Source organism: Micrasema longulum, unplaced genomic scaffold (genome assembly GCF_059751315.1).
Source record: "Micrasema longulum isolate JH-2025_06_02 unplaced genomic scaffold, ASM5975131v1 h1tg001641l, whole genome shotgun sequence".
NCBI classification, from domain to species: domain Eukaryota; kingdom Metazoa; phylum Arthropoda; class Insecta; order Trichoptera; family Brachycentridae; genus Micrasema; species Micrasema longulum.
The window spans coordinates 100520-125428 of NW_028278820.1; the positions used below are offsets into that span (position 1 = coordinate 100520).

The 24909-nt window shown below is 35.5% G+C and overlaps 3 protein-coding genes and 1 long non-coding RNA gene across 4 annotated transcripts in view; 3 read left to right on the plus strand and 1 right to left on the minus strand.

Moving 5' to 3' along the window:
* LOC148274486 (uncharacterized) overlaps positions 1 to 3800 on the plus strand; it is an 83647-nt gene extending 79847 nt beyond the window's left edge. Inside the window, exons 16-17 of the mRNA XM_088237038.1 lie at positions 2155 to 2308; positions 3093 to 3800. Coding sequence (XP_088093164.1) covers positions 2155 to 2308; positions 3093 to 3158 — 220 coding nt within the window. The 3' untranslated portion in view covers positions 3159 to 3800. The remainder of the gene's footprint in view (positions 1 to 2154; positions 2309 to 3092) is intronic.
* Positions 3801 to 5848: 2048 nt separating this feature from the next.
* On the plus strand, positions 5849 to 10467 carry Pisd (phosphatidylserine decarboxylase). Its single transcript, XM_088237040.1, has one exon. The coding sequence runs from the start codon at positions 5946 to 5948 to the stop codon at positions 7215 to 7217; it is 1272 nt and encodes a 423-aa protein (XP_088093166.1). The 5' UTR covers positions 5849 to 5945; the 3' UTR covers positions 7218 to 10467.
* Positions 10468 to 14969: 4502 nt separating this feature from the next.
* On the plus strand, positions 14970 to 18200 carry LOC148274488 (uncharacterized). The gene is made up of 2 exons (XR_015824292.1): positions 14970 to 16540; positions 16939 to 18200. It is a non-coding gene; the product is annotated as an uncharacterized LOC148274488 (long non-coding RNA).
* Positions 17332 to 24676, minus strand: LOC148274489 (uncharacterized). Its single transcript, XM_088237041.1, has 2 exons — positions 24374 to 24676; positions 17332 to 21333 (listed from the first exon to the last, which is right to left on the minus strand). The coding sequence occupies exon 2, from the start codon at positions 21304 to 21306 to the stop codon at positions 17332 to 17334; it is 3975 nt and encodes a 1324-aa protein (XP_088093167.1). The 5' UTR covers positions 21307 to 21333; positions 24374 to 24676.
* Between the last annotated feature and the right edge of the window lie 233 nt (positions 24677 to 24909).

Consider the following 24909-nt stretch of genomic DNA (forward strand, 5'->3'; position numbering starts at 1 on the left):
AAAATAAATCGGTACATTCGGGAGAGGGGGTAGGAGGGGAGGCGGGGGGCAAAAATAAATTTGACAGTTCGAAATTAAAGCGCCGTTTTGCCTAAGGCCGTTGCTTTAAATAGTTGAAAACGCTTGGTAAATGAACAATTGAAAACCAAAAGAACTGCGTAGGTAGTGTAGATAAGTGAATCACCAAAATATAGTGATTTATAATGTCTTATTTTGCTCACGAAAAATGTAAATTACAATATTTCATTTCAATACGCAAATATTCATTTAAGAAAAGGAATATTTGCGTTCGTTCTTATAAAAAATAATAATATAATACGTAGATTGAAATTCAAAATATTATTTTATTGAATGAATGACACAATTTTATCAAAATATATGGTATTTTTATTGTCAAACAAATAAATAATTAACGTTTTAAAGTTCTTTCAGTGCAACTTAAAACTTAATAAAAACTGCTAACTGCTGAAGTACTGAACAAATTATTAAAACATTGATCAACTAAATTTAAATAGACATTTAACTGAAGGTAAAACCATTTATATTATTTTCAATATGAAAAGTGATCCCTCTACATTTCACTTCATAAAATGGACATATATACATTTTTCAATAATGTCATGAAATTCTACGCCATGATTTATTTTACCATATTATATTCAACAATACTAGCCAATTCCATCATTAATATATCATTCATTGTATACTTATGTACGATAGATAAGCAGTTTTTTAAATAAGCAACTGATGACAATCGAAGTGAGCAAACAAGCAATGAATTATTATAATATGGTTTCGTTTTATTTGCATTGAAATTTTGCTCTGTGGAAAAAACAAGGAAATGTATACAAATCGGTAGAATTTCAATCGAATTCGGTAGATCGGTAGATTGCTCCCAAAATCGGTAGATCTACCGAAAAATCGGTAGATCTGGCAACGCTGCATTCTACTAACAATCAGCGCTCTCTAGCTGACCAGCGCCATCTGTTTTACTGACGTCATCCAATGCTAAATGACGGCTCCGTTCTCTTAAGCTAGGGTTTCCTAGGACAGCGGTGCCCGTATTTTAACGGCCGTAGTGAACGGTGATGCAGTGGACAGCCGTCGTAAAGGTGACTAGAGTGTGGTTTTCTAGGAAAACGGTGTTATTAACACCATTTAACACCGTTTTCCTAGGAAACCACTCTCTAATCACCTTTACGACGGCTGTCCACTGCATCACCGTTCACTACGGCCGTTAAAATACGGGCACCGCTGTCCTAGGAAACCCTAGCTTTAGGAAACCACAGCTCGCCTGTCTACTCTCTGAGATCTGTAATATGGCAATTGAGATTTTTTTTATAAAGCTTCCTAGCCAATGAGGAATTCCACTGTTTTCTATTTTTTTTTCTATTAGCGTACTATTTAACTAAGCAAAAATACAATATTTTTTTTGTGCGTTATTTACATGGATATGATTTTTAAAGTTACATTTATCAAATACCGCGCCAAATGACTGTAATCAGAGTGTCACTTTTCAGTAGTGACGTCATGAAACGGTTGGCGTTCTCACTTTCACTGACCTGACAAGAATCTATGGAAGATTGCTTTGATTACTTCATTTAGTTGATCGTAATTTGCTCATTTCTATGTTATGGTTGTTTTTACGAACGTTTCGATTTAGAAAAACCTAGAAAGTTGACATATTCTCTGGTTGAAAAAAGAGTATAATGAAAATTATACTCTTTTTTTCTATGGTCAAAACGTTCCTTACAAGGTGCGGGGGCCTTAAAGCGGAAACCGGAAATACTACACGTAGATATAAGGAGTGACGTCATTATTTACGATTTTAAAACGAATACTATTTTTGAAATTTTTTATTTATTTTTGCGTGCGTTTTTGAGATAAGTATTTTATTATACTCCAAAATTTTTAAATATTCACGTGTACACGAACACATTTTTAAAATTTAATTCCGGGTTGGGCTGGAATTCCTCATTGGCAACTTTGTGTAACTGTAGAAAAGTGCTGATTTATTTGCCATAAAACATTTTAAAAGCGATTATCTCAGTTCGAAAGTTGAGATGCATCGTTTTGCCATAAGACAGGTGAGCTTAAGAGCCAGTAGCACCAAAATGTTATGACGAATATCTAATACTGTTGTGTCATATTTAGGGTGAATTTTATGAAGTACAACAAGCCGCCGGTGGTATTGGACCACATAAAGGAGTCTTCTGTGTACAAGCTGGTTCATGAAATGGACGACTCGCCGTCTTTCCCCATACAAGCCCGTCCCTCGAGAGTCATGGCTGAGAGTGAATTCCGAGAGGTAACCTCAAACATTTATTTAACAGGTCTACCGAGAATAAAAAGCAGGGAAAGATGATTTTTTCTTATGAAATCACTTTTGTGATGTCAGTTTATTCCTTTACTTTAATATTATTTCAGTTTGTCCAAATGTTGATAGGCTTTTGATCGGTCATTGGCTGGTTTAAATAGCCTGTAAATGCCTAGACTTCCACATTTTCTTTTCTAAAATGCTTTCTTTACCTCAACTCCCTCGGAGGTGAAATGCAGTCTTGATTATTTTCCTGTCTCCTCCCAAACTCTTACCTGATCCCAAATTCTATGCATTCCTTCCCTGGATTATCTTCTTGTCTCCTCCTTACTGATGCCACATTCTTTGTATTCCTTTCCTAGATTATCTTCCGTTCTCCTCCCAAACTCCTACCTGATCCCAGGTTCTTTGCATTCCTTTTCTGGATTCTTTTCTTGTCTCCTCCTTACTGATCCCACATTCTTTGTATTCCTTTCCTAGGTTATCTTCCATTCTCCTCCCAAACTCCTACCTGATCCCAAATTATATGCATTCCTTTCCTGGATTATCTTCTTGTCTCCTCCTTACTGATCCCACATTCTTTGTATTCCTTTCTTAGGTTATCTTTCTGTCTCCTCCTAAACTCCTTATCCGATCTCAAATTCTATGCATTTCTCACCTCATTAGAGATACTATATTACAGAGCCAAACAAAGTTCTGAAAAACTGCAAAGTAAATTATTATTGCCTTTATCCCAAAATATTATCATGTGTTTTTAATTTGTTTTTTTTTACAGAGATGTCGATCTGCGACGCCCAACTCAATGCAGATGTGTCAAAATGGAACCAACGGAGTCTCTTAACTTGTTAAAAAACTAGAAATTATTTAAAAAAACAACATGAAAATTCAATATACATACTTGGTAGATGTTCACAGTAAATAACAATAAAGAAATGTCCAAGAATTTTTACAAACAAATTGAGTGTTTTCAACATACTACAGAGTTTTGTTTGGTGATCCCAAGTAGGAAAAACAATTCAACTTCATTTTATTGGATCAAAATATTTGGGCGTTAAATTGAGACAGCGTGTCAGGCCAGGAATCCTTGAGCAATGGCCCGACATTACGCAAGAAGGCTTAATACTCTCCAATAGTAAGAGTTTTTGCTTCTTAAACATAGTTTCACTGATGTGAAAGGTGTCCATCTCCAAAGTGATAATGTTAAGCTGCAAAACTGCTGTAAAACCGTCTAAAACTGATACTCTCTGAAATGGCCAAGTCCTCGATATAACCTCTTTCAGCCTGAACCCATCCTTTCTAAGCCGTAAATCCAAATCATCACACTGGTTGCTGCCCTCATGGGATTCAAATTATTCTCCTATTATGAGATGAGATCAAGCACTATCCTGAATATAATTTATGACCTGATGCAGCAATTTCCAGATATAACAAGACTTCATTAAGAGTCGGAAAGTATTTTAAATAAATGTAACCAAAAAATAAACCATGACGCCATTTCCCCATGGTGTAGGCAGAGAGGATAGAACGCCACATTATTCTGTATTTGCATAGCGGCCTCGTTTCCTCTACATCCATTCAATCTTCTCATGAACGCACTCCAATTATTCTGACTTTTGACATGTCCATCTTCAGATATTTGTTGGATTTGATCATGCCATATTGTCTTTCGCAATCTTCCTTGTCTTCTGCATCTGTCAACATTCGCATTGTAAATCCTTTTAGCCTTTTTTTCGCCGTCCATTCGATCTACATGTCCAAACTAACTCAGCACTCCTGTCTTGATCAAGATCAACAAGTCGACACTGCCTGTCTCAGCTTAACGTAACGTAACGATCTCGACATTTGTGCACCTATTGTAAAACATAGCTTTACCACGCAAGGATCATTCTATCAAAATATGTCCTTGTAATTGTTAAGGGCAATGAGAATAATCTATCTACATTTATGTTGTATGTCAGTGAGTAACGTATCTAAAATTATTTATTATATAAATAATAAATTAACAAAAACATGTGTAATTTTAATAAATTAATTATAACATGCTATTATTTTATAAAACGATTGAAATAAAATAAAATATAATAACAATTATTTTTTTATTTGTAAGAACACATTTTACTTCTATCACATTTTTTTGGAGGGCTGTAATTTTGTAATGGTTTGAACACGAAAGATAATATTAACATATTACAACAGAGATGAAGAACATTTGAGAGAAAGTTATATGGAAGTCTAAGCATCTACAGGGCTTATGTCCTGTCATTGGCTGGTTTAAGTGGCCACACTTCACATTCACCATTTTGCTCATATTTGAGCATCTATATTCCTTGAATTCTTTCATCTGTTGATGTGTTTTAAGTTAAAGAGCCGAAACCTTTATTTGAAATTCATCTAATTGAATTTTATCACCTATATACTACGCAATGCCTGAAAATTTTATTTTTTAATTTCTATACTTTTTCATGGACCAGGTGGATTTTTTTTGAAAAATTGTCAAAAAATAAAATTTTCAGGAATTGCCTAGTACGTAGATGAAACAATTCTCAATAATCTCTCTCTCTCTCTCTCTCAAAAAAATTGCGTAAGGACGCATTTATTTTATTCCATCAGTGAATCAGTTCGATCAGTCGAAAGAGAAAAAAAGGTGAATAAAATATGGCATCAAAACTAGTTTTCGGACTTTTATCAATAATTTTATATGCCTACTCAAACAGTTCAGTAGAGAAATATGCATACATTTTTTTAAAAATAGAAAAATAATTATATTCTAAAAGTTAAATTTTCAACACAGAAAATACAAACTAAAATAGCATTATAAAGAAAGGAGGGGATAAAAGTGAAAAGGAAGAAATATAATATTCAAAATGATTTGAAAGGGAAGCAAACGCAAATTTCACTACAAGTTGAGTTTATAACTTTGATCATAAGGTAATTTTTAAATTTAATCTATTTTAAATTGGTTTTGTAACTTAGAATATTTTATTTAATAATGATAAAAATCAGTGGGTCTTTTTAGTTGTCAAAAGTCTCGAACTAAACCATGAACTTAATTTAAAAAAAGATATATCGTATTATCAGGGCTGTGATTTTTAAATTTACTTTGCGTGTGACGTTTCAAATTCTCTTCCCCTTCTTCTCAATGATTTCTGCTGATTCATCAGTTGACTTACCGTAAATGGGAAATCTATTGCAACTCTCGTATCATTGGTTGATTCGGAAGAACTATTAGTGACGTATACGACTTATTTTCACACATTTCCAAGAAACTTCGCCCTAAAATTGAATGCTCTTATTTTTACCGTACGGAATAATACATTTTGTAAATCCAGTTTACCGTAGGTGTGAACTTCCTCATTTGGTATTCTAGTAATTATTAAAAAATAAAACTAAATCGCAAAAGGGGACATGTTATGTACCTACCTTTTAAATCTGAAATACCTCTAGCCGTTCGAACCCGGACAAAAAGATACGCATGAATCTATGAACTTTCAATAATACTGACGGTCATTCTGTATCTTTATCATTTATCTTTGCTCCATCTGTCAGTGAAAGCTGTCAGAGTTCAGAATTGCTAAGTGATGACGAAACAAGTGAGAATTTTAAATTAAACGCGCAATAAAACTTCGCCATGTTTTCGCCGCAGTACGGCGCCGCTTTGTTAAGGAACTTTCACCGCTCGTTCGTCAAAGGGCCGCACAAAAAGTTTACACTAAACTCGTTTGAGGTTAAAAAACTTTCTCGGAGGGATTTCAAACCGAACGACAAGTCTTGGTTCTCCAAGAGAAGTATTCTAACGAGATGGTCGCCGATTGTAATTGTTTCGTACGGCTGCTACGCCTGGAACAAAGGAATCACAGAAGATGTCAGCAGCGTCGAAATTGAGTTTTATACGATGCTCCCATTAAGAATCGTGAGCAAAATCTTCGGGGTTGTTGCGGACATAAAAATACCAACGTCAAAGCGAAACTATGTATTCAACAAATACAGTTCTTTATTCAACGTCAACTTAGACGAAGCGATCACTTCGGATTTAACGGATTACGAATCGCTCGGAGAGTTCTTCACGCGTGGCTTGAAACCCGAAGTTCGGATCATAGACAAAAATGGGAGTTTAGTGTCTCCGTGCGATGGAAAACTTTTGCACTACGGTGCTGTTACGAGCGGGAAAGTGGAACAGGTCAAAGGTGTTACGTATAATCTGGAAGATTTCTTAGGGAGAAATACTTGGAGCCGAAGGGTGATCTCGCAAGCGAATAATGTTGCGAGCAAATCGGCGCTCATGGAGGGGTTTTCTGATGATAAATCAAACAGACGCGAACCGTTTGCTAAGGATTCGAAGCGCTTCAAAAATGACGAATATTACAAGTCTGTCTTGACGAATCCCGACAAGAATTGTCTGTATCAATGTGTGATTTACCTGGCGCCCGGCGATTACCACCGGTTTCACTCGCCTTGCGATTGGGTGATGAGGTTCAGGCGCCATTTTTGCGGGAAGCTGCTGTCCGTCAACCCGATCGTCGCGCGGCTGATTCCCGGGCTGTTCTGCCTGAACGAGCGCGCCGTTTACGTCGGCGAGTGGGCGCACGGGTTCTTCAGCTACACGGCCGTCGGGGCGACGAACGTCGGGTCGATCCGGGTGTACAAGGACGAAGCCCTCCGCACGAACGGCCGCAAGAGCCCGACGTGCGACGAGGTCGTCATGGAGCCCGGCGTGGACTACGAGAGGGGGGAGATAATGGGGCAGTTCAACCTGGGCAGCACGGTTGTTTTGATCTTCGAAGCCCCGAAAGAGGACTTCGATTTCGTGATCAGCAAAGAGAGCCCGGTCCGGATGGGGATGGAAATCGCGAGTGCGAAATTCCCGCCGAAGAAAAGGACGTGGTGGTTTTTCCGAACGTAACATAAGGCTGAATTGTTTTATCGGCAATTGAAATTATGTGAAGGCAGAATGATCTCAACAGAGAACAAAAAAAACAATTTTTTAAAGGAACATGGCTGCTATAGTGCTTGAAATACTGTGAAATTTAATTATGTTGTCAATGATATCTCTTGTGGGGCTATGGTGTAACGGGAGTCTACGTAGGATACAAGACTTGATATATAGCGGCTTCAATTCAAAATTGAAAGGGCCACAAATCTAATATTTTACTTTTCCTTAGAGCCAGTCAATGTTTTTTTTATAATCTTTCTTTTTATATTCCTGCTTTTAATGTCATTAGATGCATTTTTTGAACCTGATCTGTCTAATAACGGTGATTTTATTTACAGGTAATCTGTAAAAAATATTATATAATGTATCTACATAGTAGGTACATAATATAACAAACAAACAAACAAAACAAACCATCACGCCGTTTCCCCGTAAGGGTAGGCAGAGAGGATAGAACGCCACAACACTCTATCTTTGCATACAGATCTCGCTTCCTCTACATTCATACATCTTCTCATGCACGCGCGCCGATTATTCCGACTTTTGACATGTCCATCTTTAAGTATTTGTTGGATTTGGTCATGCCATGTCTTTCTCGGTCTTCCTCTATTTCTGCATCCATCAACATTTGCATTGTAAATATTCTTAGCCGTTCTCTCGCTGTCCATTCGTTCTACATGTCCAAACCAGCGCAGAGCTCCTTTCTTGATTTTGTCGATAATGCTTGTCTCAGCCTTACATAAAGCATTAACTTTGTGGTTAAAAATTTTACTAAATGTTATTAAATATTTGTATATATGTAAAGTAGCTGCAAGACGTGTTGTAATCTTACTCCTTTTTATTATTCATATATATTTTTTTAAAAGTAATATTAATACACTAAATTTATTTGTCAATTTTTAAAATGTGTAAATGGGGGCTAAATTTCTAACCGTCTATGCGCTCTGTAGCTGCAAGACGTCCTGTAATCTACCTCCTATCTGTTATAATTTTTGATTGATCTTAATTAAAAACGAGGAACTAGAATCCCAACCGTCCATGCGCTCTGTAGCTGCAAGACGTACTGAAATATTTATTAATTGTACAGCGCCCTTGAGGTGATTTTCACAAAAATGGCGCTATATAAATTATCCAACTATATATATATATGTAACCACTTACCGACTTTTCTATGTCTACCGGTTTCGTCAGGACACCAATTAAACCAACATGCAAAACCCACTATACACCTTCACCATAGTTGTTGCACAAAAATATAAAACCAACACGACATGTATTTTAATAAGCACATGCGCTGATTAGGACAAACACATGCGCTGATAAGGACAAACATGCACTGATTAAATTATGAAAATATAATAAGCACATGCACTGATTAGGACAAACATGCGCTGATTAAATTATGAAAATATTCTCTTGTTTGAGAATTAATGAAAAAAGTAGAGGGGATGGAGGGAGAGGATCAGCTTAAAAGGTTTTATAGGGTGACCATTGCAGTGGAACATCGTATAAAGGACTATATTGGAAGTTTGCTTAATTATTGATCGAAGGAACATTATTACAATGTGAAATATTTCCATATTATTTATTTTTAACCCTTTATTATTTGTATGTAAGATTTTCTCCACTATTTAATTAACTCCAGTATTTTTATTAAAGTCATGATTTCAATTTCAGTGCTGCAGAGCAGCCTTTATTTTATAATTAAAAAATACATAAAAGAATTTGTTACCCACTAAGTCTAAAGACTTTTCGGTGGGAAACATTTTTTTAATTTTTTTTTTTTTATGACAGTTTTAAATTACATTTATTTTATTTGTATTTTACAGATTTATTTATAAACAGGCACTATAAAGTATCAAGAAGATATTTCTTCAGCTCTTTTTTTTTCATTTGAAGATTTTTCATGTTGATTATGGTATGTGGGAGATCATTGAACAATCTTGGAACAACGCAATTTAATGTTCGCCCTCCGAAGTAATTTGCAATTCGGGGAACAGACAGGGAGCCCTTAGTTTTTAATCTAGTGTTGTGAGTGTGGGAAACTCTTTTTTTATATTCCGGATCAACAAAGTGATCTACAATCAATTTGTAGTCACAAAGTTGTTTTACCGGCAGGACATTACAGAATTAAAATTGATTAGGTGATTTGTGAATTCAGTGGGCTTTGCATGTTGGTTTAATTGGTGTCCCGACGAAGAGACGGGTACGTCTCGAAACCGGTAGACATAGAAAAGTCGGTAAGAGGTTATATACAAATATTTAATAACATAATATAATGTAAGTGATACACGAGTATACTATAAATTGCTATTTTTTCTGTGGTTCTGTGTGATACAACAACTCTCATCTATGAAATCAACTCAAATGATGTAACTTCGTGATATATTGTGTAGCTATATTATCCATTCATTTAACATAACTTAAATAAAAGTAAATAAAAAATAGCACAATGAATTCAGTCAGAATTGGGTATTCTCACTACGATTGAAATGTCAACTGGCCGATTTGTTCTAGAAATTAATAATGCCAAAAGTGGCTGCGTCGAGCGCCGCATGTGTTGCGAGTCGTATGTCAAAGAATCGTCTCAAAGAAAAATAGTCCTTAAGAAATAATGCTTGAAATACTGTTTTCCAAATCGAGAATCTTCAAAGAATTCGCGTGCTCCGCAAGTTTACTCTAGGAGAAAAATCCCGCTACTGGGTTTAAGACTTTCAAAATATAGTACACTTATTTGTATGAAGAAATAAGCTGGAGTAATCGGCTAGTTCCTTGGCTCATTGCTGGCGCTGGGCGCGTTTTATTAATATTCGGAGAAAAATACAAATGGTGGCAATGTTTGTTTGTTTTTCTGTAAATAAAGTCACCGTAAAACATTATTATGGATAGTCAAATATAATGGTAAGCTGCGCATAATCGCTTCTATACACGATTCGCCCCTGCTAACTAGAGTTTTGTGCTAACTATCGCCCATAAAGCTCTGAAGCTCTAAAATGCAAAATCCCAAAAGGGCTGTTGCGCGATCTGGGTAATTTATAATGCAAAATCCATGGGAGTCTTTTTCTTGTTGAAAAATATGACTGATTTTTGCCATTCAACTCAATTTCGAGGCTTTCGATTTGTGGCCTTTTTGAATTTAAGCAGTGATATCTCTCTTATTTTTAAAATAATGAACTGGTATTTTGCTATAACACGTCTAAATTATATGATTATTTTTACATATAACTGTTGGCTTTCTTCTGTATGCTGATGATGCCGTGCTTCTTGCTAGCAGCAAAGAAGATCCGCAATTCTTGGTAACAGGAGTCTACTATGTATGCAAGAAAAGCCATTTGCTAATGAATGTTGATAAATCGAAAGTGATGGTTTTTGAAAGGGATGAAAATATAAGCTAAATGTGAGATCAGTGTGAACGGAGATATTCTGAATTATAGTCCTCAAAATGTAACATGATTAGAATGACAGTTGTCAGCAAAAGTGAGGACATAACTTTGTAGTAACGTCTAAGGAGTGATCTGTATGGACACACGAAAAATCATTTGTATCTGGCGTGTTCATTTATTTTTTGAATACAATGCTTGAAACATAAATCAACATTAATATATAAAATCAGCGTTAAAACTAAAATAAACCTAATTATTAACGACGTTCTTACAAGGTTACATCATTCGTAACCCTGTCATACATTGATTTCCCACACATTCGTCGAAGAGATCACATTTCAACCGCGTTCACTCGGCTTTCATCCTTCCCCCGCCAGTTCCATGTTTCACTTCCATACATAAGTAAACACTTACGGACTACACAAACGGACTAAAACTCCATTCTGCACTGCCAGTGTAGCTTCGATTGACATATTTTTATTAGCAGGTAATAAGCCCTGTCGATGCCTAGACTTCTATATTATCTTCTCTAAAATGTTCTTCACCTCTGTTGTAATATGTTTGTTTGTTTCTTCATTGTTTTCACTATACAAATTTGCTTTATGAAAGCGTAAGATTGATAATCTAACATATGCATAATTAAGATGATTCTGTGGTACAAGGGAAAAAGAAAATATGTTTAATTTCTATTATAAAGAGTATTTTTATATATATTACAAATAAATCAATAAAAAAAGCGTTTTCCTTTTATTAATAAATATTTAACTTCAAAATAGTATATTTGTATTCATTTTCTTCTTCTTGCGGTGCCTTGTAAGGTCCCTCCGACGTTGGCGATCGCTACAGCGAAAGCGTCTCGGTCCTGCGCTACTCCGCAGCCAGGACAACTGCTTATTGGATGTACTGGCCATAGTGATTCCTGGGAAAAGACAACGACGGTGGTTTCCCTTTGCCTTCTCTGGGCCTCGATTATGATGGGAAGATAAAGATGCATACATTCACCTTGACGGTATGTTGCAGATAAATTCTCTCTAGCGATTACGAAGATACACTACCAACCCCCACCTTTAAGTTTTGAATAAGTACATCGATATGAAACAAGGAGAAGCGTTCGTCACGGTACATATGTGCGTAGGCACTAAAATGACATTACTTCAGTATGACGTCGTAGTTGAAGATAAAATTCTCCTGACCGATTACTAAGATACGCTACTGATCAGTGACGAATGGCGATTTTATTTACAGGTAAGCTATAAAAAAATAACATGAGTATTTGTACCTACATAGGAGATACATAATATAATGTAAGTAATATATATTATAAATTGATATTTTTCTGTGGTTCTGTGTGATACAACAACTCTCATCCATGAAATCAACTCAAACGATGTAACTTCGTGATATATTATATTATATAGAAATATTATCCATTACATTACATTAAAAAATAAATAAAAAATACCACAATGAATTCAGTCAAGTTGTCAACTGGCAGCATTGTTCTAGTAATTAATAGTGCTAAAAGCGGCCGCGTGAAGCGCTATATGTCCTGCAATATGACGCATGAAAGTAATTATGGTCTTATGTCAACAGTACCATCTCAAAGAAAAATAGTCCTTAAGAAAAAACGTTTGAAACACTGTTTTCCAAATCAAGAATCTTCAAATAATTTGTGTAATCTGCAAGTTTAATCTAGGAGAAAGACATTCAAATTATAGTAAACTTATTTGTATGAAAAAATAAGCTGGAATAATCGGCTAGTTTCTTGGCTCACCGCAGGCGCTGGGCGCGTTTTATTAAAATTAATATTTATATTAGGATAAAAATACAAACGGTGGAAATTATTTGAAATAAATGTTAATTATTTATTTGTTTTTCTGTAAATAAAGTTACAATAAAACATTATTATGGTTAGTCAAATATAATGGTAAGCTGTGTATAATCACTTCTATACACAGTTCGCCCCTGCTACTGATCCCCTCACCATCAAGTTTTGATGCAAGTACATTGGTTTGTATCGACGGGTCTAGAACCCCTGGATACGTTTATCTACGCGTTAAGTGATAAACATTTTGTTCCACCGAGCAATTTTCCTTTAATTAAGATTTATTTAAATTTTTAATCGTTTTGAGGTTGGCACCTTTTTTCTTAAAATCCTTTTAAAAATATCAGAGACAAATAAGTAAATTTTGAAGTCAAATTAAATTCTGACTTAACGTCAGTTTCCGAAACGAGTGGCTAGATGCCAAAAATAATGTCGCTAGATTCTGCCCTATTAATATATAAGAGTAAGAAAGTTGCCACTACAAAAAAATAATTGGTTGTTATATTTTTTCCGTCTGTTCTACTATCTTCCGGAGTGTATGCATCGAGACGTTAAAGGTGTCGGCTTTGTAGTCACTCAGTAGATAAAGGCAGATGATCATTAAGATACCTTCTCGGTAAATGTCAAAAGTAATATAAAAATCAAGTGAGTATTTTTGCTTGAATTGGGATTCATTGGAGTTTATAATCACTTTGAAGCGAGCAGTTTTTATCACAGTGGCTTATTTTAAATATAAATGAGAACTATTTTAAATGTTAATGACGTAAGGAACGCGGAATAAATTGTTGCGGTCATTCATTGGTTGGTTTCGATCATATGATGCCAATATGACATGTAGGTACGACATACCGAGGAAGAAACAGATTGTACAGAAGTTTAGTTTACCGTCTCAATATCTACAGATAAAGACAGCGTTCATAATTGAGGCTCTGGAGGATTTTTCTGTAGGGGTCACCTTTCCTTAGCTGGCCGGTTTTGGTTGTTGGAAACTCGCCTTTCATCCTCTCGTTATCTGCTGTGATCACACCGTTACGAGTGTAATCCCGTTGCCCGGGGTTCGTGACGTGGACGCCAACGAGTTGGACTAGTCAGTAGTGTTGCCGGTGGAATGCAACTGGGCGTTTGTAGCATTTTATAGAATCACACCCTCAAGCAAGATGCGACTCTACTGACAGGTCGAACCCCGTATATACATACAAGGGCGGGCATATTGCCTAGAGGAAATTTCTTCCTGTATACCCAAACAGTTCAGTTTGAGAAAAATGGTAATCGAGTAGTGGTAGAGTGGGATTTGAACCTCGGACCTTCGACCCGTGAGTCCACAATACTACCACTTAACTACAACCCGGTTTGTTTTGGGGCACACATTCGTAGGAGCTGTGGAATGCATGAAATAAAAACACTTTTTACTAAAAAAACTTAATTTATTTTTTTATTATAAACATTGAAACAATCATAAATCCATATATGTAATTATTACTACGTAATGCTTAAATTAAATTATGCCTAAAATGACGTAAAATCATAATTGACAAAGTTATCCAATAGGATGTGAGATGTCACCATGGCTGTTCAACGCATACGAGGTTTGATAAAAAATAAATATAATATTTTATTAATTAGTAGAAAGAGGCTGGTTTTCGTCTCACGCCGACTGGCGCCGACGGTCGACTCGTAGCTAGTCAGCGCCAACCTGTCAGCTCGAGTCGTTTCCGCATCGTGCTGATCACCGTGAAGTACAGACATGATTGTACTCGTCGGCGCAGCTGGCTGTGGAGGCGCGTCAGGGCAGAACGCCCAGCAAGGCTGATGCGCGGATCCAATTTCCCATAGCACTGAACCTCCCCTATTGTCAAGTGCCGATATGAACTCTAAATCACAACCTTTCTTAAATTCATACTTAATTATAACTTTCACATAAAAATAGCCATTTTTGAAGTGAAATCATTTTTGGTTGGCAGTGAGTGAGTCTGATCGTCACGTTTTAAAGTGAAACGCTTTTTCCGATAAATTCGAAGAAATCGAGCCAGCGTAAAAAAAATATTTAACTCGTACCAGGATTTAAAGAATATATCATGATGGAAATCGAGTTCAAGAGATTATTATTTATTTTGTAAATGAATTTAAATAGTTTAAAGTTAACAATGTTTGAGTATGTCCAAATGCTTGAAGACTGGCTGGATTTCCTTCCTAGGGAGTTATTCATAATTAAATTAATTTCAACAGAGACGGAAAGTAACTCAACATAACTCACCTATTGTTAGATTACAGAATACCGGGAATGAATATGCATCACATTTTGATATATTTAGTTTATCTCTGCCTAACGTAAAAAATAAAGTGACCAACATATTTTTATCAAAAAGAGCAAATCATCTTCAGAAGATTGGGTTGGAATAGTTATAATTTGATTGACTAATGTATTTTGTTATTGTATAATTTCTTTAAAATATGTATGTATTTCAAGTAATTAATAATGTGTACAGTACGAGTATATTAATATTTCATACTCGATTTTTTTTCTTTTTAATATTTTTATTTCTAAGCACTCTTTATACCACATATATGTAAATGGCAGAAATGCCGTATATAAATAAATAAATAAAACATTTTTGAGAAGAGAATATGGAAGTCGTCATTTACAGGGCTTATGACCTGTCATTGGCTAGGCTAAGTGGCCACATTGTTAAATTACTACCTGGTAAAAGAAGTATAAAAATTGGAAAATTGTTTTCAGGCGTTGCCTAGTAGGTGATTTGGTTCAGCCGGATGAATCTCACCCACGTGATAAAGGTTTCGGCTCTATTACTTCACAAAAGTCAACAGATGGAAGAGTTGAGGAAACGTGGATGTTAAAACACGGGCAGAACGGTGAATGTGACACAGGGTGTAAAGTGGCCACTTAAACCAGCCAATGACGGGTTTAATTATGTTTAAATTTATTTCAAGAGAGAGGGAAAACATTTTTGAGAAGGGAATATGGAAGTTTAGGCATTTACAGGGCTTATGATCCTTCTCAAAAATGTTTTCTTTTTCTTTTGAAATAAATTTAAATATGAATAACTCCCTAAAGAGGAAATCCAGCCAGTCTGCAAGCATTTGGACATACTCAAACATTGCTGAATTTAAACTGTATTTATTAAATAGATTTATAGGACATGTATTAAATAAATTTATAGGACAATATTTATAGGACATGTATTAAATAAATTTATAGGACAATATTTATAGGACATGTATTAAATAAACATGTCAGATTGTTCTTAGAATTTCGGAAAATTATCCAACTATATATATATACATACATGGCCTGTTCGTGGGTAGACAAGAAGATGTTAAGTGAATTTTTGCTCCTATAATAACTATTTAACTTCACAAACATCAACAGATGAAAGAATTGAAGGAATATAGATGTTCAAATACGGGCAGAATGGTGAATGTTACACAGTGTGTAAAGTGACCGCTTAAACCAGCCATTGACAGGTCGTAAGCCCTGTAGATGCCTGGACTTCTATATTACCTTCTCTTAAATGTTCTTCATCTCTGTTGTAATATGTTAATATAAACCAGTTGAATCCAGTCCTTGTCTACAAAAATTTGGACAAACTCAAAATATTGATGATAAATTACCTGGTCCATGAAGAAGTATAGAAATTGAAAAAATAATATTTTCAGGCGTTGCCTAGTATGTAGGTGAAATAATTCAATTAGTTGAATCTCACCTGCATAAATAAAGGTTTCAGCTCTTTAACTTCACAAACATCAACAGATGAAAGAATTGAAGGAATAAAGATGTTTAAATATAGGCAGAATGGTGAATGTTACACAGTGTGTAAAGTGGACACTTAAACCAGCCATTGACAGGTCATAAGCCCTGTAGATGCCTGGACTTCTGTATTACCTTCTCTTAAATGTTCTTCATCTCTGTTGTAATGTGTTAATATAAACAGCTCCCCAGGGAGTTGAATCCAGTCCTTGTCTACAAAAATTTGGACAAACTCAAAATATTGATGATAAATTACCTGGTCCATGAAGAAGTATAGAAATTGAAAAAATTATATTTACAGGCGTTGCCTAGTATGTAGGTGAAATAATTCAATTAGTTAAATCTCACCCGCATAAATAAAGGTTTCAGCTCTTTAACTTCACAAACATCAACAGATGAAAGAATTGAAGGAATATAGATGTTCAAATATGGGCAGAATGGTGAATGTTACACAGTGTGTAAAGTGGCCGCTTAAACCAGCCATTGACAGGTCATAAGCCCTGTAGATGCCTGGACTTCTATATTACCTTCTCTTAAATGTTCTTCATCCCTGTTGTAATATGTTAATATAAACAGCTCCCCAGGGAGTTGAATCCAGTCCTTGTCTACAAAAATTTGGACAAACTCAAAATATTGTTGATAAATTACCTGGTCCATGAAGAAGTATAGAAATTGAAAAAAAAAAAAATATATTTACAGGCGTTGCCTAGTATGTAGGTGAAATAATTCAATTAGTTGAATCTCACCCGCATAAATAAAGGTTTCAGCTCTTTAACTTCACAAACATCAACAGATGAAAGAATTGAAGGAATAAAGATGTTTAAATATAGGCAGAATGGTGAATGTTACACAGTGTGTAAAGTGGACACTTAAACCAGCCATTGACAGGTCATAAGCCCTGTAGATGCCTGGACTTCTATATTACCTTCTCTTAAATGTTCTTCATCTCTGTTGTAATGTGTTAATATAAACAGCTCCCCAGGGAGTTGAATCCAGTCCTTGTCTACAAAAATTTGGACAAACTCAAAATATTGTTGACAATTACTATTGCAATTTTTCGGTGGTTTAAAAATAATAATTTAAAAAGACCTTTCTAACCAGAGATATGGTCTATACACTATTGATGGTCAAACCAGGTGACAAATCAAGTTCCAGACAGGAATCCAGTTCAGCGAAGACAGCGGCGATATCCTCGTCAATCATGCTCCCAAATGCTCCGCTGTCGTCCGCGCCCGCGCTCGTCTCCTTTGCGCCGTTTATTCGACGGGATTTTCTCCTGGCCAATTTGTTGGTTCGAATGATGCGAATCTTGTTGTCGTCGGAACGCAGCGATCGGTACTTGGGTTTGAGCCTGGCTTTGCCACTATTTTGTCTTTTTGCACCGTTCTCGAGAGACGGATAGAGAATCACGTTCGGTATGTAGACTAGAACGTCGTCCCGATGATTCCACTTGTGACGTTCGCCCACCGCGCCATCGCCAAAAGCAACATTGATATTTTTTTGGTCCACATCTTCACCCAGTCTGTTTGTTTCGGTTCGATTAGTCTCATTTTCATCTTGAGGCATCGCTAACCTATCATTAATGGCGCTGAAATCGTTGACTTCTCTGCCTCCATTTACTGCAGTATCATAACTGATATTTTTTTGGCTGGAATCTTTACCATTTTTGCGTGTTTTGGTATGGTATGTTCTATTTTTGTCATTTTTAGCCATCCCACCTTCAGCTAGGCTGTCATTCAAAATAGCAATGGTATCTCTCTTTGTTCCTTTTGCAAAATAATCACTAATCTTTTTTTGGTTGGAATCTCGGAGGCTTTTGGCTATTTGAGTCTTGTCATTTTTAGCCATTGCTAAGCTGTCATTAAGATTAGTGCTTAAAGCGGCGAATTGCATATTTTTAGGCGAATTCATTCCAGTACCTTTAATTTTTTTATCTTTTGAACCAGGCTTCAGAACAAGGCTTCTTTCTGTTTCATTCTCGTCATTCGCACATGGTAAAATATTGGCGTCATCTCCGGTGTCAAAAGCAATTAGATTCTGTTTATATACTTGGCTTCTAAGCACTCTACATATATCCGTGCTGACATCTTGTTTAGTCTTGCATCCGACACTATCGAGAGTGGTATTCTTGTCCACCAAGCCGCTTAAAACATCTTCCTCTCCAATTTTCTTGTCAGTTATATTCTGATTTGTTGAAATAGATTTTCGCTTTGTGGCATTGTAACCGGCGCTAGATAAAGTATTTTGGTCAGTATCATTTTTAGCCATTATCGCTGTGCTGGATCTTCTCCTTTTGCCTGGCAAAGGTACTGTTAGTTTTTCAGTTCTGTCATCGAGGTTATCAACTTCTATTTTACTTCTACTGGAAATTAAACCAGCAACTTCTTTGATGTCCTCCTTTCTACAGTTAACCGTACTACATTCTTTTTGAGTGTCAAAGTCTGGGCTTTTTATGGTTTTGTTTCTGTTATTATCGAGGGTGGTGATTTTTCTTCCACAATCTTTAAAATCAGCATCTAAAGCGATATTTTCGTCAGTTTTGTTTTGGTTACTTCTAAGAGTTCGCTCATTACTTCCATTTAATCTTGTACATTTATTTATGTTCCTTTTAAGCTTCTGAGATTTTGTTATGTTGACATTTGTGCAAGTGGTGATAATTTCAGTATTCCTTTTGTTGTTTAAAATAATATTTTGTACAGGTTCACGGCTATTCATTTCAAGTGTACATTGTTTCAAGTCATCATTATTGGTATCTGAAGCAATTTTTTCTTCTGAAATTTTGTTCCTATCGAGATTGAGACCTTTTCTTCGATTCAAAATTAATTTGGTATCAGAAACAGCATTTTTTTCGGTTCCAGTTTTGCTATTGTCAACTGTTTTTAAAGTGTTATTTGAACTGGTGTTCGAAACATTCGTGACATCGGTTTTATTAGTATTGACGACATAAAAGCTTTTTCTTCTATTGGCATTTAATCTGGTATTCGAGGTAGCCTTTTCTTTCGTGGTATAAAAAGTGACAGATTTCCTATGAATTGTTTTTACTTTAGTTTCGCCGTTGCTATCTATATTTGTAGTGTCATTTAAATTGGTGTTGGAAAGATTCTTAACATAAGTTTCATCGGTGATGATGGCGAAATCGGTGCTTTTCCTTCTCTTGGCATTCAAACTGGTATTCGAGGCAGCGTTTTCTTCTGACGCTTCTTTGGTGGTACATAAAATGACGGATTTTCTCCGACTGGTTTTCACTTTGGTAATTAACAGAGCATTTTCGCTGCTGTCGCCTGATTTTGCTGTGCGATTTAAGTTGCTATTTGTGATGCTTTTTCTTTGGTTGTCATTTAAACTGGTATTTGAAACAGCGTTATCTTTAGTGGGATAAAGCGTGATAGATTGTTTTTGATCTGCTTTCGATGGGGTATTTTTGACAGAACTTTTTCTATGTTCATTTTTATTACTTAGACATATAATTACCGAATTTGTACTGTCGTAAAAATTGACTTTCAAAACATTCATGCCCTCAGGTTTATTTTTGTTAATTACAATATTGATACTGCCTCTTCTGGCATTTAAAGTGGTATCAAATACAGCGTTGCCTTCAGGTGCGTTTTCATTTACGCCACCATTCAAACTGTGTATATCTTCAGTCTTTTTAATGTTACCAGTAAAAGCAATGGAATGACTTGTTTTGACATCCAAACTGCTACTCGATACAGAATCCCTTCCGTCATTTGAATTCCTGATTAAAACATTATCTTCCAATACATTTTTGTTACAATTTGACAAATTGTCATTTAAATTGGTGTTGACGACGCTTTTTGTAGTTTCATTATTTTTAATATCTGAATTATCTTTTTTTCTATTGGTTTTAAAAGTGGTGTCAAAATACTGTTTACTACTATCGCCGGGGTTGTCACATTTCAAAGCGCTGTCATTAAAACTGGTTTTAATTTTCGTTTCTTTTTTATGTTTCAATCTGTTGCTCAAACCGATATTTTTGTTTTTATTGAAACAAAGGTTTCGTTTGGGTTTCAAACAAATATATTTCACAGCATTATTTGAAGATTTACTATTACACACGCTGTCATTCACACCAGTGCTCAATTTGTCTTCCGAAGCATCTTCATTTTGAATCATTTTCGTGGTGCAACCATTGTAATCTGGTGAAACGCACGAAACATTATCGATTCTCCACATACTTTCAGGTGTATATTTAATGAGATCGAACGGGATCCGAGGAGAATTGCAATTCGGAAGCTTCGAGTGATTGACATAGGAATTAACGCCACCGTTCTTTTCACTGTTATTAACTAAACATGCGTTGTTTGTAGACGTTTTCTTGGCTCGTTTTTTGTGAGCATCGACGCAGACACGCTTCTCGCGTTCGGCTTCGAAACTGTTGTTGAAACGGACATCGTTGCCTTTGTTTTTACGTCTGACTTTCGTGCGGTCATTTAAAACGGTGATTGGAACTTTCCTATCGGATTCAGAGAATACGGACGGCGTACTATTAGAATATTTTGACGAAAATTTATACCCTTTTAGATTACCCTCGGCTTTTCGTTTCAATTTGAGATTAACTGGGGGAAGATTATCGGCGCTTTGCTGGTAATTTTTTCTATAATCGGCGACTAATTCTCTAATGGAGTTACGCATAGATTCTATAGGTTTTATTATCGTATTTGGTGGATATTTTGTTTTGTTTTGAACGATCTGTTGTTTCGATTTTTTTTCATGTTCTTTTGCGTCTTCTCCGTGTAATGATATTTTTCTTGTGGACTTTTGAATGAGATCTTTTGGATCGCCTTTGAGACATCTTTTCAAATTGCTAATTTCATGTTGAGCTACATTTGGCGGTGTACAAGTTTTTGGTTCATTCGCACGCCCGTCTTGTTTAGAAGCGTTGCGTTCTTTTGCGGGAGTCTGCGACCCCTTCATGTCTCGATAGAATTTTATTAAATTATCGATTGTATTTTTCGGGTTGTCGGATATTCGATTCTTGAATTTCTTCAGCTGGATTTCTTCAATTATTTTGTCACATTTTTCCAGAACAATGATCGGGTTGTTCGAGCTCTTCGTATCCGCCATTACGATATTTGAGATGCGAGTCAAAATCTAAAAAACGAAAAACAGACACAATATTACTACTAAATATTTTTTTCTTCTACAAATTGAATACTTAATATATATTTATAAAATAACAAACATAATTGTATTTTTGTTTCCGCAAAGCTGAGGCTTGTCTGCGGGATATTTTTTTTATTTATAAAAGGGAAGTACATACGAGGGGCGTTCAATATATTCTCGGTATTGATATGAAGGAGTGCAACTATGAATGAATATTAACATATTACAACAGAGATGAAGAACACTTAAGAGAAGGTAATATAGAAGTCCAGGCATCTACAGGGCTTATGACCTGTCAATGGCTGGTTTAAGTGGCCACTTTACACACTGTGTAACATTCACCATTCTGCCTATATTTGAACATCTATATTCCTTCAATTCTTTCATCTGTTGATGTTTGTGAAGTTAAAGAGCTGAAACCTTTATTTATGCAAAGTATAAAAAAATGGTATCAACAAATTATTGTTAAAAACAAATAATGAAAATTAGTTAACAGTAAGTATACTTATATGTGAAAATAATATAATATACGGTACACAAAAATATTTGATAAATTAATATCAGAAAGAGATAAGATAATAATAATACACATCAAAAACAGAGAAAGAATTGTATGAAAAAGAAAGTTTTATTACGACATTAATAATAAGTTTCAAACAGTGCATTAAGAACGTTTTAAAATGGATAATTGTCGTATTAAAAATGTCTACATTGCAAGTAAATTTGTTGGCTAAGGAATGTAAACGCGGAATGGGAGAGTGTCGTGCGTAGTTAGTGGCTGCGTATGTACCCGTAGTTGCAAACAACTCCGTACTTCTAGTGACTCGATTAGGTATTTTTAAGTTAATTTCACAACAATCGAGCTCCGAATTTAAAATTTAAAATAAAAAAAGGAGGTCATTTATTTTTCTACGATCTTCTAATAAAATAAAATTTAAAGTGTCTAATAAATACGTGTAATTTATGTTATCTTAGGGAATATTTAATTTATGCAGGTTATGTGCAGTTCTGTATGTAGGCACATTATAAATGTACACTGTATGGTCAACTAAAGTTGTATTATATAATATTATAATGTGCAACTGTGTGACCAATATTTAAAAGTAGATATATATTGAATAATATACTTTTACATTTCTAGTAATATTATAAGTTTTGTATGATTAGTCATTTTATGTTATGTATAATTTTTATGTGACAACATTTACAATAACAATATTATGTGGAAGCCTCTAATTGGACTTTATAATATGTATTTATGGTATAATTGTATCTTATAAATTTATAAATGTCTGTTGGCTTTCCAATGAAATAAAATATAATTATTACAGCTCTACCTAATGTAGGGAGTACCGCTTTACCCACCGTTAAACTACTGGGAGTTTTACTCAATTCTGACCTATCTCTTGACGCTCAAATTAGTAGAATGATAAGTTCATGCTTCTACCAGCTGAGACAAATTAAATGCATACGCAAAAATTTGCCGGTTAATGGCGCCCGTCAATTAATAAATGCGTTTGTAGTGTCTAGAGTCGATTATTGTAATGGTATCTACGCAGGTCTACCAATGAACAAAATGACTCGCCTACAATCTGTGTTGAATGCCGCAGCGAGACTTATTTTCGGAATCTCAGTTCAGTCATATCACTCCACTACTTCGGGAACTACACTGGCTACGTTTTCCACAGAGGGTCGAATACAAACTCTGTTGGCTTATGTATAAGTCACTGCACAACTCGGCTCCGGAATATCTAAGGGAACTATGCATTCCAGATGAACTAGCTGACAGGCGTCTCACGCTTAGATCAGCTACGTCTACGGCGAGAGAAAAAGTTATTATACCTCTACGCAAACAGCGCACTAAATTTGGTGAACGCGCATTTGCGGTCGCAGGCCCTATGGCATGGAATGCTCTCCCAGCAGAGGTGCGAGGCTGTGAAGGTGAAGTGATGTTTCGGAAAAAACTTAAAACCCACTTGTTCTCTAAATCATTTGAATAAATCCGTAGCACGTTACAACAAAATAAATTATTTTAATCAAATTACAAATTTAAAAGCTTAAATTAATTAACTTAACAATAGAATCACCATGTAAAGCGCCCTTGAGGTATTATATTACGAAAATGGCGCTGTATAAGTTATCCATAATAAATAAATAAATATAAATAAATAAATAAAGGCACTAATAAAATAAAATACAACTAAATAAAATTAAAGCTAGGACAAAAAAAATACTACCTCAAGACAAGTTTCGGTCTATCTTAGTGATTTTTCAAATCTATAAAGACTTACACCAAAAAAGTCCAGATCTTGTCTCGAGTTTACAATACGACACAATCGGGACATTGCTGCATGGGAGCCATAGTTTGCGCTGTGTTCATCGAGGAACAGTATATTATTTCGCAACCGGCGGATTAGAACATCGAATGCCACTTGTTCCAGTAACGATGGTAGATCAATTAAGCCATTCGGCAAATTAAACATGAATATGGAGTCAATGTTATTTCTACGTTTTTGTAGACTTGAGATTTTTAACATTGACCCATTTCTCCGCAAGTGTAGTCTCCCCTCTCGAGGCCAATTATCCATGCTAATTTTCTTAGCAAACGATGTTGCACCGAAATATATGTGTGAAATAGGCTATTTTCCGTCGGGTATCACGCGGCTGGTTTGTTTATTTGGAAATTCTTGTAAAAATGAACAGACTTTAGATCAGTTTTAATGTTTTTTAAAGTCTGGTTGACCACACAACCTAGGATGAACATTTTGCAGAAAACAGTCAGCCCTAATATACTTCTAATGTACGCTGCGTCATTATGAATTGAGCATATTGTTTTATATTTATATTAGTGTACTTAATTGTAAAAAAAACAAAAAATGTAAAGCTCTTGCGAGGTCCACAGCCGAAATTCCTCCCTTTTCCCAAATCTACTCGGATAAGTTAGTCGGGAAACAGAATCCACTTGTTAAATACAAACTTTGTGCGTTACGCAAAGCCACTAATAACATTTAAAGAATCGTGAACTTACACGTTTTACTGCGTTGATATTTCAAAGTATCTCGAACGGAAGTTTGGTTCACCGTTTAAAACCACACTTTTTACGACGGGAAGCATTTTTCTTCCGGTGTGAGGGGTGTTTTCGAATTGCTGATCACTGAACGATCGATAGCTCCAATAAAATCACAGGGTCTACGCGAACGGGAGGCGTTTTGCGTCATAAATGATTTTACTTTTGGCACTTCAGAATCAAAATATTAGGCTAGCGTGACGGAAGCGGCGTGAAGGCAAATGTAAACAGGCTAGTGTTGTATTAAAATTGATTACTCGATTGACAGTTGAGGAGCTCGACAAGAACTAGTTATTTATACTCGAATATTTTGTGGCTGGTAAAGTGCTGATTTTATAAACATCCGTATCAGAATCCATGTCCGGGACTCTGCCATTTGCGAATGTCAACTAGATGAGGAAGATTTAAACCATATTTCTTTTGGATGCCCCATAAATGATTGTTATCCTGATTTCCTATCCGACCTCTCTGATATTAATATCCCATTCCCTATTCAT